At 34.6% G+C, this 13,563-nt stretch overlaps 1 protein-coding gene across 4 annotated transcripts in view; it reads right to left on the minus strand.

The window, feature by feature from the left end:
* Positions 1-13,331, minus strand: part of LOC144959835 (endoribonuclease Dicer-like) — a 40,042-nt gene extending 26,711 nt beyond the window's left edge. The window contains exons 1-5 of one of the 4 annotated variants that reach the window (XM_078892646.1): positions 13,103-13,310; positions 11,234-11,389; positions 4,254-4,352; positions 2,952-3,114; positions 410-1,878 (exon numbers count right to left, since the gene is read on the minus strand). In XM_078892646.1, coding sequence (XP_078748772.1) covers positions 410-1,878; positions 2,952-3,114; positions 4,254-4,352 — 1,731 coding nt within the window. In that variant the 5' untranslated portion in view covers positions 11,234-11,389; positions 13,103-13,310. Of the gene's footprint in view, positions 1-409; positions 1,879-2,951; positions 3,115-4,253; positions 4,353-11,233; positions 11,390-13,102 lie in introns of all 4 variants that reach the window. The other 3 variants (XM_078892629.1, XM_078892638.1, XM_078892621.1) reach the window with 3 other exon arrangements.
* Between the last annotated feature and the right edge of the window lie 232 nt (positions 13,332-13,563).

A 13,563-nucleotide genomic window follows, 5' to 3' on the forward strand; every position in this document is an offset into this window, starting at 1 on the left:
AACAACTTGCAGAAAACAGTAGGCATCAATGGGATTAACCATACATTGATCTATTCGAGAAGCAATACTCAAGGAACGGAACTAGTTGAAGTTGATACAGTATCAATTAATTTCACCAAAGAACAAGATCAGATGTTTGGAAATATAGTTTTAAGGTAAAAAGTTACATTGCCAAAACCTTAAACACTTTCAAGTATCATCATGATAAAATCAGGGAAAAGTAAAAAATAAAAATGTGTATTATCTTATGGCCTCAGTCACCATACATCATATAATGATTATCTATAGGACCATGAAGATAATCCAGGTGTTATAAATTTAATCAGCATGTGCTATAATAAAATAAAAAATAATTTAAAGTCATCTTGTCTTGATATCAATATTAGAATTAATAACACTGTAAACAAACCTTTGACAATGTGTAAGACCTGTAGTCTTTAGGTGGGTCGAACCGTACAACAAGATTACATTTTGGCAAATCAATCCCTTCTTCTAGTTCATGTGTAGTAATTACCAAGTTCTTCTCTTGCATTCGGAACTTCTTCAGGGTTTCCTCTTGTTTCTTGTAAGACTTATTTTTCTTGCTCTTTACATTGCTCCCTTTCAGATTATGGCCTATGATGTGGCAATTTTTTACAAAACATAAATTTTCGTCCCATGAGCATATTTCTTCAATAATTTTGTTCAGACCAAATGCAATATAATGGTTCTCCACGAATACAATTCCACACAAATTCTTATCATCTTCCTCAGAATAGTTGGTTATTCTCTCTACACCACCGTCGGGAGTTCTCTTGATTGCAATATGCACAGGTCTGCTACAAAATTTACCGGAACCTCCATTTTCATCTTCTGGATCAGACCCAGACATCATGAATTCTTCCTCATCATCAGACATGTCAGAAAAATCCCCATCATTGTCAAAAGAATCATTATTATTAATAATCATGAAATCAATTTCAGGTTTGTAGTTTCTTAAAACATTCACCAACTCTTTTACTTTTGAAGTGGTGTATTCTAAAAGCTGATCAACATCATAGTCTGGCGTGAAATTGTTTTCAAATGTTTTGACCAGCATTCTAAGAGATGTATTGACACTACGTAAAAATTTTTTGTGGACATCATTCTTCTCACATTTTATAATTTTGTCAATTTGCATAATAAAGACATCTGCAACAGATGAAACACACCATGATCCAAGGACAGAAAGGATGTTAAGGCATTCTGTGATCACTGTCAAAGGTGTTTCTAAAGGATTACGATTGTCAACATTGTCGTCAATCTCTATATTACAGGCTTGCAAGAAATCTAGACTATCCAATAGAATCTCCTCTAGAACATCATACAGCAATGACTGTTTCTCTGTTAACGCATGGCACATAATGATAGATTGCTTTGGGCGGCTTCCAAATCGCTCTGACAGGATAAGCATTGATGTCTCGGCACTTGAAGAAAGAGATTTTTCCATTGACTGAATAGTGTTTTGTAGTTGTGTCGGATCAGAACAATCTGTGCCTGCTATTGCAGCAGTCACTCCTAATATATGAGGCATATTACACTGTTCCTCACAATTCTGAACTATGTGTGACACAATGTTTGCATATGGATGGTCAGTATTGTCTACACACAGGTGGCAATCATCAAATATAAGAAGATTTACAGATTCAAGTCGAATGATACCCTCTGATAAAAATGATAAGAAACAAGACCCTTTACACATTATTATATTACAGCATTCCATAAATTCTTTCCATGATGGGATCTGGCATTGATTTTCATGGACAACAAATTGATTCCTCTCTTGGGTTGAATTAAATTTTCCAATTGTCAAATCAGTATGATGGGGCAATGTTTGATATATTGCTTCCATATCCTCATCTGAAAAAAGATAAAAATATTATTTATGTGCTATGACCATTAATTGTACATATTACACCTTATATTGAAATTTTTTTATTACACGAAGACAAATTCTTACCCCCCCCCCCCCCCCCTCTCTTTCTTTCTCTCTTCTTATTTAATCTTTCTTCCAATTAGAAAAACCAGAGGGAGTAAGAGAATTATAGAAAAGATTATCACAGTTCATGAATTTCTGAAATTTTGTGTGAAATTAAACATTAGTATCCTTATGTATGAATGGTATTATCTAAAAAAGTTTTGTCATCAATGCTTTTCATAATTCAAATTTTAACAGAATTGAAAATCGAGATAAGGGGAATATTTTATTTATTTATTCTCAGGTCCTCTAAACGATCTCCCTGATGATTCCAGGAATTCTGGATGAAACAATGCTGTTGGAGAATGTGTAAAATAAAACGAGGTAAGAATAAATAAATAAATAATGAGAGACAAACAATTTTGTAAAAGGTTTGGATTTTTTTAGAGCATAAAGCCCATAGGAGTTTATCCTGATTTCAAGAATTATAATCCTCCCGTCTTTCTGAAAAACAACGTCAAGGAGGGAAGCAAAACAAGGAATAGAGAAAACCTGGGTCTAAGACAATTTTTCTCACAAGTAATGTGGTATAATAATGTGTATATAAAAATATCTGCATGTGAAACATTAACTACAGTAAGGAGTGAATAGATATAGTACTGGAGAACACTAGGATAAATACTCAAAATAATCACAGACCCAACAAGATTTGTAAAGGCTGATATTTGAACCCATGCACCAAATGCTACATTAAAACCAATGTCTTAACCTCAGAGCACGGATCACTGTGATTATGAATTAACACAAGATCAAGCCACTGAAACAAGAACATTCACTCAAAAAAGAATGAATATTTTCATGGAAGAATCAAATCCAAACTTTAAAACGGCCTAGATAAAATGTTCCAGCAAGATTCCAGCTTACCACAAATGTTACAAATGTTCATACAAAATACAGCCTATCACAGGGAATAAAAGACCACTCTAAATGATAAATAATGAAATATGAATGTAACCTGTATCTGTAAGATAAAAGGTTCTTTTTCCTCCATTCTCTAGCGGAAATCTTGTTGCAGTTGAGATTTGTTTTGCCACAGTTAATGAAAGAAAGACTTTACTCTGTGCACAGCTAAGGCACAAAATTGTGTTCTGTTTCATGGCACTTTCAAGAAGTTCAATCTGAAAAGGAAGCGTAGAGAACACTATAAAATAAACTTTATATTAAAAAATAAATAAACTTGAAATAAAAAATAAGTAATTATACAATGTTTAAAAAGTAAAGACAAAACAGATCAGTTTTCTATATTACTACTAAAATTTTGAATATGAAAAGATAGAAGAAATTAGAGTAATCAAAGTCTAGTGTAATCCCTACAGTAAACAGGCTAAGCATTATTCATGACTGGCGAAAAGCTTTAAAAAGATGAGCAACTTATGAAAAAAAATCCAATGACTTTCTCATAATATCAACTGCTTATCTTGAAGCTTTCTTTTATCCTGCATGCTCTTTTCAGGACAGAAGGGGTTATACGAAAGAGCAGAGACAATAATGTGGGACAAAGTGTTATATTTATATGCACTTCCTGTCCATAGACCAGAAATCCACTTAACCCATCCTTAACCTCTTATACTTGTCTTTTGTTGATCTGTAACCTACGTGCTGTGGATTGCTGTCACCACTCTTTAACAAAGGTGGGTGATTTCAATATTGAGTTTTAAGATGATAGAAGCATGAATTACAATTCTGAGCTTATGCTCAATTGTTTGCCTTTCATTCCACTGTAAGTATGTAATGAGGAATCTTTTCCCCACTCTTTTTTCTTATTTCCCTACCAATAAGAATGTTATAGTGCAACGTCTAAACTGCAGATGAAACTTACAAACAAAGGCATAATTCATTCAAAGTAAAGCTTAGTGAAAAAGTATTTTTCCATCTAATCCATTATTTCTGATAGCAGTTTCAGTTCATTTTTTCTGCTGAGTTCATTGTCTTGTTGGCTTTACGTTTCCTTCCATCACAATCACTTCATGAGAATCTCTGACTTGATCTTGCAAACTTTGTATTACTTAAAAGCTGACCTTTGCTTGCCTAAATATTACCCATATCAGAGAGGCTAAGAGACACCAAGGAGTCATTTTCTTGTAAAATCAAAAATTTTGATCTGAATTGTATCATCATTGCTCATACTTTTTCATAGATTTGACTTACCAACAAAAATATCACCTATATATGGGACAAGATGAACAAGGGGCTAATTTTAATTTCCTTTTTTTTTAAACATAGAGGAAAGGATATAGAATAAGTAAGAATGACTAACCTGATATGCCCGTGGAGTAAAAGAGTCTTTGGGAATATCATCCATACGATGATATCTTGAGCCTTTCCTTGGTCCACCCATATTGTTGCTCACAGCCATCTGAAATTTAAAATCTGATTCTGATAAATACTTAAAAATAATTTTTTAAACCAGATACCAATTAGAATTAACCTGACATTAATTGCAATTTCTGTCAACAAATGGGTAAGATCCCATTTTAAAAAATCCAAAATAGTTAAATGAGAATGGAAACCACTGAAAACACAAATATACCTGTCGATGAGGAAATAGGGTTGAATTGAACATTCCTTTCACATTAGGCCATCACATGTGAGTTTCATGTCTGATTTCACAAAATTGCCCTGTACTGTAACCAGGGAAATGTCTTGAGTTAACATCATAATAAGGTAATAAGGTGGGATGACCAGTTCCTTTCCATATCATCAATTACCAATTACTTAACCTCACCAGATCCGACTACCCATTTATGCAGGTAAAATAAATAAGAACCAGTAATGTAGTAATATGCAAAAGTGAGATGCCTGAAAGTGGTGTTGAACGGAAGTTAAATGAGTATATGGAAAAGTTTTTAAGAGTTAGTTTGTGTGTTTTATTGCATTTGAAGTTACAGTGGCGGATAAACAAATGAGCAGAACTAAGCGTCCTCTAGATCAGGAAGTGAGTCATGTGACTAGACAGACTCTAAATTAAAGCATCAAGGAAGGAAAAAAAGTTGAAAGACAATCAATGGATAAAGAAAGTATTTTCATGTACAAAGCTCTCTATGTAGCTCTGTGCCGGGTATGTTGGAGGACGATATAATACAGTTCTATCTTACCTGTGATAAGTATTGTAAAGTAAAGAAAATACTCTTAGCCCTCGCAAAATATTCCACACCAATAGCCAAGTACTCATTTACGACCTGAGTCAAGTAATGTAATGTATGTAAGTGCCTTACTTAAAAAGACAAGGTGGCTTGACCTCAGTTTTTCGATCACTTACACCAATATGGTTACTGACTGTGATCAACACCCTACACCACCCATCAACATCGTGAATATAAGTTTAGGCTGTCTTTAGACATGTCTGAGAATAAGAAAATTGATTATTGGCAGACCCTGCCTGGCAATAACCAAAAACCTGACCTTTTCGTAAATGGCAGACACATAATTCAAGTTGGCAGAAAGATTTTATGCAAAATGCCAAACTGGGCATGGAAAATACCAAATATTCTGAAAATGCCAGTGGTTTGTGTTTTTAATTGTTTGTGGCGCTTGCAACACATTTAGGTTACATCAGCGCCAGTAAAAAGGAAGAAAATGGGACAGTAAAAAGTTCTAGAATTACAATTAAAGCACCCAACAAAAAGTAAGACATAGGGGATCTGGGACCAAACAGGGATCAGATGTAGATTCCAAGAGCATACCACCAATGTACTTAGTTTGAGATCACCTATAAGTCTCATCCGGACACAAGCACAAATTCCAACAAAGAGGAATACACTCAAATGCTTACGTTATACATTCAAAATAACAAATACATAACAGAGAGATGATTTACAAGGAAAAATAACAATAAAATATCATCTCCCAAAACAGTAACTATGCATTTGATTGTTTCCCTCCCAGCTAGGAGTAATCTCATTCCAAGACAAAGACAGAAAACATGTTGGAAAACAGATACAAGGGGATAGAAGACAAAGTATGTATCCCCCTGCCCACTATGGGAGGTCAGGAACCCCACCCAGATGCCAGTGGTTATCTGTGTCCCAAATCAGTTAATATATCAAGTGATATTTAACACAAGATGAAAGTAAATAGAGCTCAAATGTCAAATCCAGCTTTTTTTTAAAAAGCAAATGAAATGTAAGTTTTTGGCACTTTGAACTGAAAACGTCAAACTGGCAATTCACCTTTTTTTTTCAACCAGCAAGAAATTTGTTAATCATCAAATCTGTTCATTGTCCACCAACCATTAAAATTTTCACTACCTATCTACCTGTTAAATTTATTGATCTTCTTCTGTTTCTATAATTTGTTCATTCTGGCCACAAGTTTGGGGATAATGATGATGGCCGGGAATTTGTTTATTTCACGGACGAATCCCGAGGCCCTGTCTTCTTCACACAAAACAATCCAATTTATTATCACATTTCCACAAAACTAGATCCAATAACATATTATTCAAACAGAGATGAAAATAACTATCAAAACAAGGAAGCAAAGATGGTGGAAAATTATCTAGCTCATAAATGAATTATAAGATACACCGAAATCGGTGTGGATAGACAGCTCAGTGGTTTAGACCACCTTTCATTTTGCTCCCCTTAGTTGCACAGGTTCAAATCCGATCATTCCCTCTTCTTTTTTTTACTTCCCAAATGATGTTCTTTATTTTCACTTTTGTTCTGAGCAGCTTTTTAATAGAATTACTTTAAACCGAAATTTTGGGGACCTTCTAAACCATTTCGGTTTAAAGACATTTTGGTTTAAAGCAAGTTCCCGTTTTGCAATGTTTTTCAAGGGTAGTAACTATTTAAGGAATTTGTTCATTTAATCGTATCATGGGTTTCCCGTTAAATGGAGTTGTTGAATAAATGCTGTCTTCGTAACCATTAATTTTTTTTTTTTTTTTTTTTTTGTGTGTGTGTGTGTGTTTTAAAAATATTTTTGGGGGTTTTCGTTTTCAATTCAAAATTGTTGAAAGAGTTGAGTTCGGGATGTCGTGTATTTTACATATCTCCGTCTTGATCAACTTTTTTTTTTTCATAGACTTCACATAGTATTTTGATTTTAAACTCAAACGTGTAAGCACAGTGCTTTCTTTTAGACATCTTTTAGTAAAATGCAAAGCTTAAATAAGATCGAAAGTTCTTGTGCGATAATTGATAATGAATGATGTGCAGCTACTCAGAGGTGAAGTGAAATGGAAATGAAAAGGCGTGTCAATGCTAAGCTGTCTAGTACACATCTCTCTTTTGTTGAAAAGCCATTAGGTTCAAAGGCCTAATTACATAGAACCCCCCCCCCCCTCACACCCATTTAAACAAAGTGGAAATAAAATGGCATGTCAATGGTAAGTTGTCTACCACCCCCCCCCCCCCCCTCCTTATCGTCGTGTTGAAAATCCAGTCAGTTCCAAAGCATCAACACACGAGCGAGAACATCTCGCTTGCGTGATTCTACACCCCAACTCCCCCTCTTTCCTCATTTTTCGCCTGCCAGTCAACCGCTGTCTTCCTTTGTCTGTGCGATTGTGGTGTGAATGCCCTGGGTGTTGGCCAAGCCCAAGTGCAGTGATTGAAGTGTTTGCCTACCCCCCACCCCACCCATCACCCTCATCTTATACTTACGCTCTGTTTAATATCGCCGGGCATTATTACGTGTGGCCACCTTCCCGAATTTTTGAAGACAAATAGAGAGAGAAAAAGGGAAGGTGCTCTCAGGTTGTTTCGGTTTAAAGAAAGTCCTGCTTAGAAGTATTTCGGTTCATCGTAAGAATTAATACAAAGATAATGAAGAAACTCGTACAATTTATTAAATTCTTTGCGGTTTAAGGTATTTTTCGGTTTAGCTTCTTTCGGTTTAAAGTAATTTTACTGTAGTTGAATTTTTTATTTTTCGGATAATTTTAATTCGTTAGATGTCTATATATTCTTCTCCAGATTTATTTGTTCTGTTCTGGATTTTTTTAAAACATATATTACTATAATAATAATAATAATAATAATAATAATAATAATAATAATAATAATAATAATAATAATAATAATAATAATAATAATACAGTAAAATTACTTTAAACCGAAAGAAGCTAAACCGAAAAATACATTAAACCGCAAAGAATTTAATAAATTGTACTAGTTTCTTCATAATCTTTGTACTAATTCTTACGATGAACCGAAATACTTCTAAGCAGGACTTTCTTTAAACCGAAACAACTTGAGAGCACCTTCCTTTTTTCTCTCTCTCTATTTTTCTTCAAAAAGTCGGGAAGGTGGCCACACGTAATAACGCCCGGCGATATTAAACAAAGAGCGTGAATTTAAGATGAGGGTGATGGGTGGGGTGGGGGGTAGGCAAACACTTCAATCACTGCACTTGGGCTTGGTCAACACCACAATCGCACAGACTGGAAAAGGAAGACAGCGGGTGACTGGCAGGCGAAAAATGAGGAAAGAGGGGAGTTGGGGTGTAGAATCACGAAAGCGAGATGTTCTCGCTCGTGTGTTGATGCTTTGGAACTTTTCAACACGACAATAAGGAGGAGGGTGGTAGACAGCTTACCATTGACATGCCATTTCATTTCCACTTTGTTTAAATGTGTGTGTGTGTGAGGGGGGGGGGGGTTCTATGTAATTAGGCCTTTGAACCTAATGGCTTTTCAACAAAAGAGAGATGTGTAGTAGACAGCTTAGCATTGACACGCCTTTTCATTTCCATTTCACTTCACCTCTGAGTAGCTGCGCATCATCATTATCAATTATCGCACAATAACTTTCGATCTTATTTTAGCTTTGCAATTTACTAAAAGATGTCTAAAAGAAAGCACTGTGCTTATACGTTTCAGTTTAAAATAAAAATAATATGTAAGTCGATGAAAAAAAAGTTGATCAAGACGGAGATATGTAGAATACACGGCATCCCAAACTCAACTCTTTCAACAGTTTTGAATTGAAAACGAAAACCCCAAAAACCCTCTTTTTTTTCTTTTTTTTTTTTTGTGTTTTAAAAATAAAGAAAAAAAAAATTTGTAATGGTAACGAAGACTGCATTTATTCAACAACTCCATTTAACGGGAAACCCATGATACGATTAAATGAGCAAATTCCTTAAATAGTTACTACCCTTGAAAAACATTGCAAAACAGGAACTTGCTTTAAACCAAAATGTCTTTAAACCGAAATGGTTTAGGAGGTCCCCAAAATTTCGGTTTAAAGTAATTCTACTGTAATAATAATAATAATAATAAAAATGATTATTAAAAATTTATTATTATTATTATTAACATTTTTATTATTATTATTATTATTATTATTATTATTATTATTATTATTACTATCATTATTATTATTATTATTATTATTACAGTCGACTCCGCTTAATTGCACATCCTTGGGAGTTCAGGTTAGTGTGTCAATTAAGCGGAGTGTGCGATTAAGTGGAGAAGCTAAAAATAGCATCTAAGCACTAGCCTTCATCTGCCATTTTTGTAGGACCTTCACTTCTGAGTTTTCTACGGGCTTGGGACTTTCGTGTTGTCGGCATGACCTTATTAGTATTAGAATGTTTATTTTTTATTTATTTATTTGGGTTGCTTTTTTTAAAAATTGACTTCTTTTATTTCTTTTTTTTTTTAATCTTTTCTTTTTCATGTGTAATCGACAACAAAATGTGACATTATTGCTTGTTAGAACAGTAATCGTAAGCTGTTTATAAACTTTTGTCTCCAATCTTGCCAATGTAGATCATCTGTCAAGCGTTCCTCTTGGATGGAGTGACGTAGTTTGTCAAGTTTTTAGTGTTTGTCAGGGGTCGTGTGTCACATTCCAATGACACATCCTCATCTTCATTACCTAGGCATTGTCTTTTGAGTGGCTGAACAGAGTCCAGTGGTTCCTGAGATGCCAATTCACCACTGATGGGTATATGGTTGTCCATTGTTATGAATTGATCGAATGCTTTGGCCGAAAGTAACACTCATTCAACTTCAAGCCATTCGACTACATGCCATTTTGAACAGAAAATACAGTGTTGTGTTCAGTGAGGGGACAAAGACTAATTTTCAGAGATGGGAGAGCGCTTCTACTACTGCAAATAGTGATTACAAACCAAAAAAAAAACTATTTAAAAAAAAAAAATATAATGTATAGTTTATTTATATTTTGTGCCCAATCCTCTATACAATAAAGCTCTAGGCTCGTAGGCTACTACTGCAACTGAAGTGAATGATATCTACTATTTGCAGTATTACTTCAAATAATGAATACAAACGCTGTCTACTATTCGCAGTACTACTGCGAATAGAGGAAATCACTATTCGCAGTACTACACATAGTGTCAGGAATGCTGGCAACAATGCCTAGAGAAAGGGGCCCAATAATGGCACTCCACGAAACTAGGTGAGAAGTTGCCAGGCTTCTCCACCAGTAAGAAGAGACACTGGGTGGTACGAATCGGCTTCGGTCGAGAGCCTGCCTAACTGCAAAATCGCTTCATCAGTGGGGACTTTCCACCTGTCCACCCTACGCCTACCTGATGTGGGATAGAACTAGAACTAGAAGAACCCAAAACAGCAGAGCAACTAGTTGAACTTGAACGGTGTGTTCTGGGCAGGTTTGCGACGGTTTGCGGTAAGGAATTTGCTGATTGGGTCAATCGTCATAACATAATAATAATAGTAGTGAGTTTGAGCACCATTAGTATTAGAGTATTAGATAATGTAGAAGCTGCTGCAGTACTTGACTAACTACACTGGGAATAGAGTCAGAGTAGAGGTGCCCACTAAAATAAAAGGCTGTCTTTATTCCCAGACGCCTGTCTGGGGATAATAAAAATTCGTTATCCCCAGACAGGTGTCTGGGGATAACCAATTTTTGTTATCCCCAGACACCTGTCTGAGGATACTATCCCCAGACGCATGTAGCAAGTGGGCAGAAAGATTTTATGCAAAATGCCAAACTAGGCGTGAAAAAAACCTAAATATTCTGGAAAAAATACTAGTGGTTGTGTCCCAAAACAGTTAATATATCAAGTGATATTTAACACAAGATGAAAGTAAATAGTGATCAAATGTCAAATCCAGCTCTTTTAAAAAAAAAATATTTTAAAGCAAATGGATCAATGAAATTTCTTTTGTTACTTTGATCTGAAAACGTCAAACTGGCAATTCAACTTTTTATTTTCAACCAGGAAGAAAGTTGTTAATCATCAAATCTGTTCATAGTCCACCAACCATTTAAATTTTCATTACCAACCTACCTGTTAACTTTATTGATCATCTCTTGTTTCTATAATTTTCTCATTCTGGCCACAATTTTGGGGACGACCGGGAATAATTTTTATGTCGCGGACGAATTCCTAGGCCATGGTGTTGTTCGCCCCAAAGCCCAAAACCCACACCTGTTATTTTCCTGTCTGCTTTGCACAAGACAATACAATTTAGTATCACACGTCCACAAAACTAGATCCAACAACATATTTTTATTCAAATCAGAGATGAAAATAACTACCGTACCAAAACAAGGAAGCAAAAATGTGGAAATATGTTTAGCTCATATATGAATTTAAAATATTCCGATAGCGGTGTGGATAGGCAGCTCAGTGGGTAAGGCCACCTTTCATTTTACTCCTTTTAGCTGCACAGATTCGACCCAGTCGCGACCGCCCCCCCCCCCCCCCCCCCCCCCCCACTCATTTTTTTTTTTACTTTTCTTTCTTTCTTCCCAATTGATTTTCATTGTTTTCACTTTTGTTCCGAGTTCCGAGCAAGAGTTTTTGTTTAATCAGTTGAATTTTTTATTTCTCCGATAATATTATTTCATTATTTAATTTGCTCTATATCTATTATTGTTTTTTTTTTTTGTTTTGGTCAATGATAATAAATAATAATAATAATAATAATAATAATAATAATAATAATTGTAATATTTGTTATTATTATTACTATTACCATCATAATCATTATTATATTATTATCAATAATAGTATTATTTTTATTATTAATACTCTTATTATCATACTATTACTATTATTATTATTATTATTATTATTATTATAATTGTTATTATTATTATTATTATTATTATTATTATTGTTAACACTATTCCCTGCTCCGAGGGAAATCTCTCTTTTTCTTTTTTTTTTTATATTTTGACCTAAACCTTAGAGCTTTTTGTTTGCTAAACCTTTATGTAAATGTTCCGTTTCTGAGCATGAATTTCTTAAATTGTTTTTATTTTAAAAACAATTATTGATTTTATTTTTAAAACAATTATTGTTTTTTTTCTCTCCTCTATCTGACCATTTGGTCGCTCTCTGAATATTTCTGTTTGTTTGCTTTTTAATTATTTATTCTTTTTAGACACTATAATTGAGATCGGAGTGGGGACGAATATATTTGCTAGAAACTAGAAAAAAACAAGAGAGAGAGAGAGAGAGAGAGAGAGAGAGAGAGAGAGAGAGAGAGAGAGAGAGAGTTTAATAATAAAAAAAGAGGTGGGGGGAGGATGGATGGGACATTTATCCCTTTCAACGTTCTGTAAAAAGAAGACGGAATTAAAAAAAAAAAAAAAAAAAAAGTGACGTTACCAGGGTTCGAACCCACAACGTCGATTATGGTCAAACTTCCAGGGCAGACGACTAAACCATTCGGCCATGACACCCACTTCGAAGTCGACGCATATTGTGTATATGTAGTAACAACTGATTTTAATGTTGGTTAATTTTATGTTTTTATAGATATTTTATTAACTTTCCTTATTTCTATGTGCATATGGAAACATTCCATATTCTGGAATGTGGATAATTGTTTAAAAGAGCGGAGTTTCAAATATGCGTCTGGGGATAATGAAAATTCGTTATCCCCAGACAGTTGTCTGGGGATAACAAATTTTTATTATCCCCAGACACCTGTCTGGGGATAATCACAGCGAAAATAAAATTGAATATAAGGGGACACGCCACAGTCGTCTGTAAGGAACGCTTAATGGTGGTTTATAATTTCAAGAGTCAAGCTCTAGGCAAATATATGACATTTCACATTACTCAATCTCGCTAGATTTAGATTTAGTCTAGATATCTCTACTCCAGTCTCTAAATAAACGAGTAAGACAAACTTCTAGTATTTACCATCCGCCCTGGCGAGCTTGTTAGAGTGCCTTAAAATTCTTTGTGAGTTGGGTGTTGGTTTGCATTATCGGAAAGAGAATATCAATAATACATCTTTTATCTTTGACCATTAAGATACGGATTACAACGAAAAGCACTCATAAACAAAGAATGAATCAATGGAAATATAGATCGTAATTGAGTCAACTTAGTGTGCGAAACATCGACTGCAGTGTTGCCAGGTGCCTTTGCTAAGATCCCGCCAATTTTGTCAGAAATCCGCCAAAATCCACCAACTTTATCCTACTTCACCTGCGACATTTGTCCAAAATCCGCCATTTGATTAAAAACATTTATTATCAAGAATAGTGTATTGTCCCAGAATAATTTTTTTACTTAACGCTACTCACCTATTTACAACTGTTTCCTTTTTAAAGGCATGAAGATTCGGAGTTTCGATTTTGTTTTAGCGGGAATTAGAC

The sequence above is a fragment of the Berghia stephanieae genome, chromosome 1 (assembly GCF_034508935.2).
Source record: "Berghia stephanieae isolate SIO BIC M18660-M18661 chromosome 1, UCSD_Bste_1.3, whole genome shotgun sequence".
Lineage (NCBI taxonomy): Eukaryota > Metazoa > Mollusca > Gastropoda > Nudibranchia > Aeolidiidae > Berghia > Berghia stephanieae.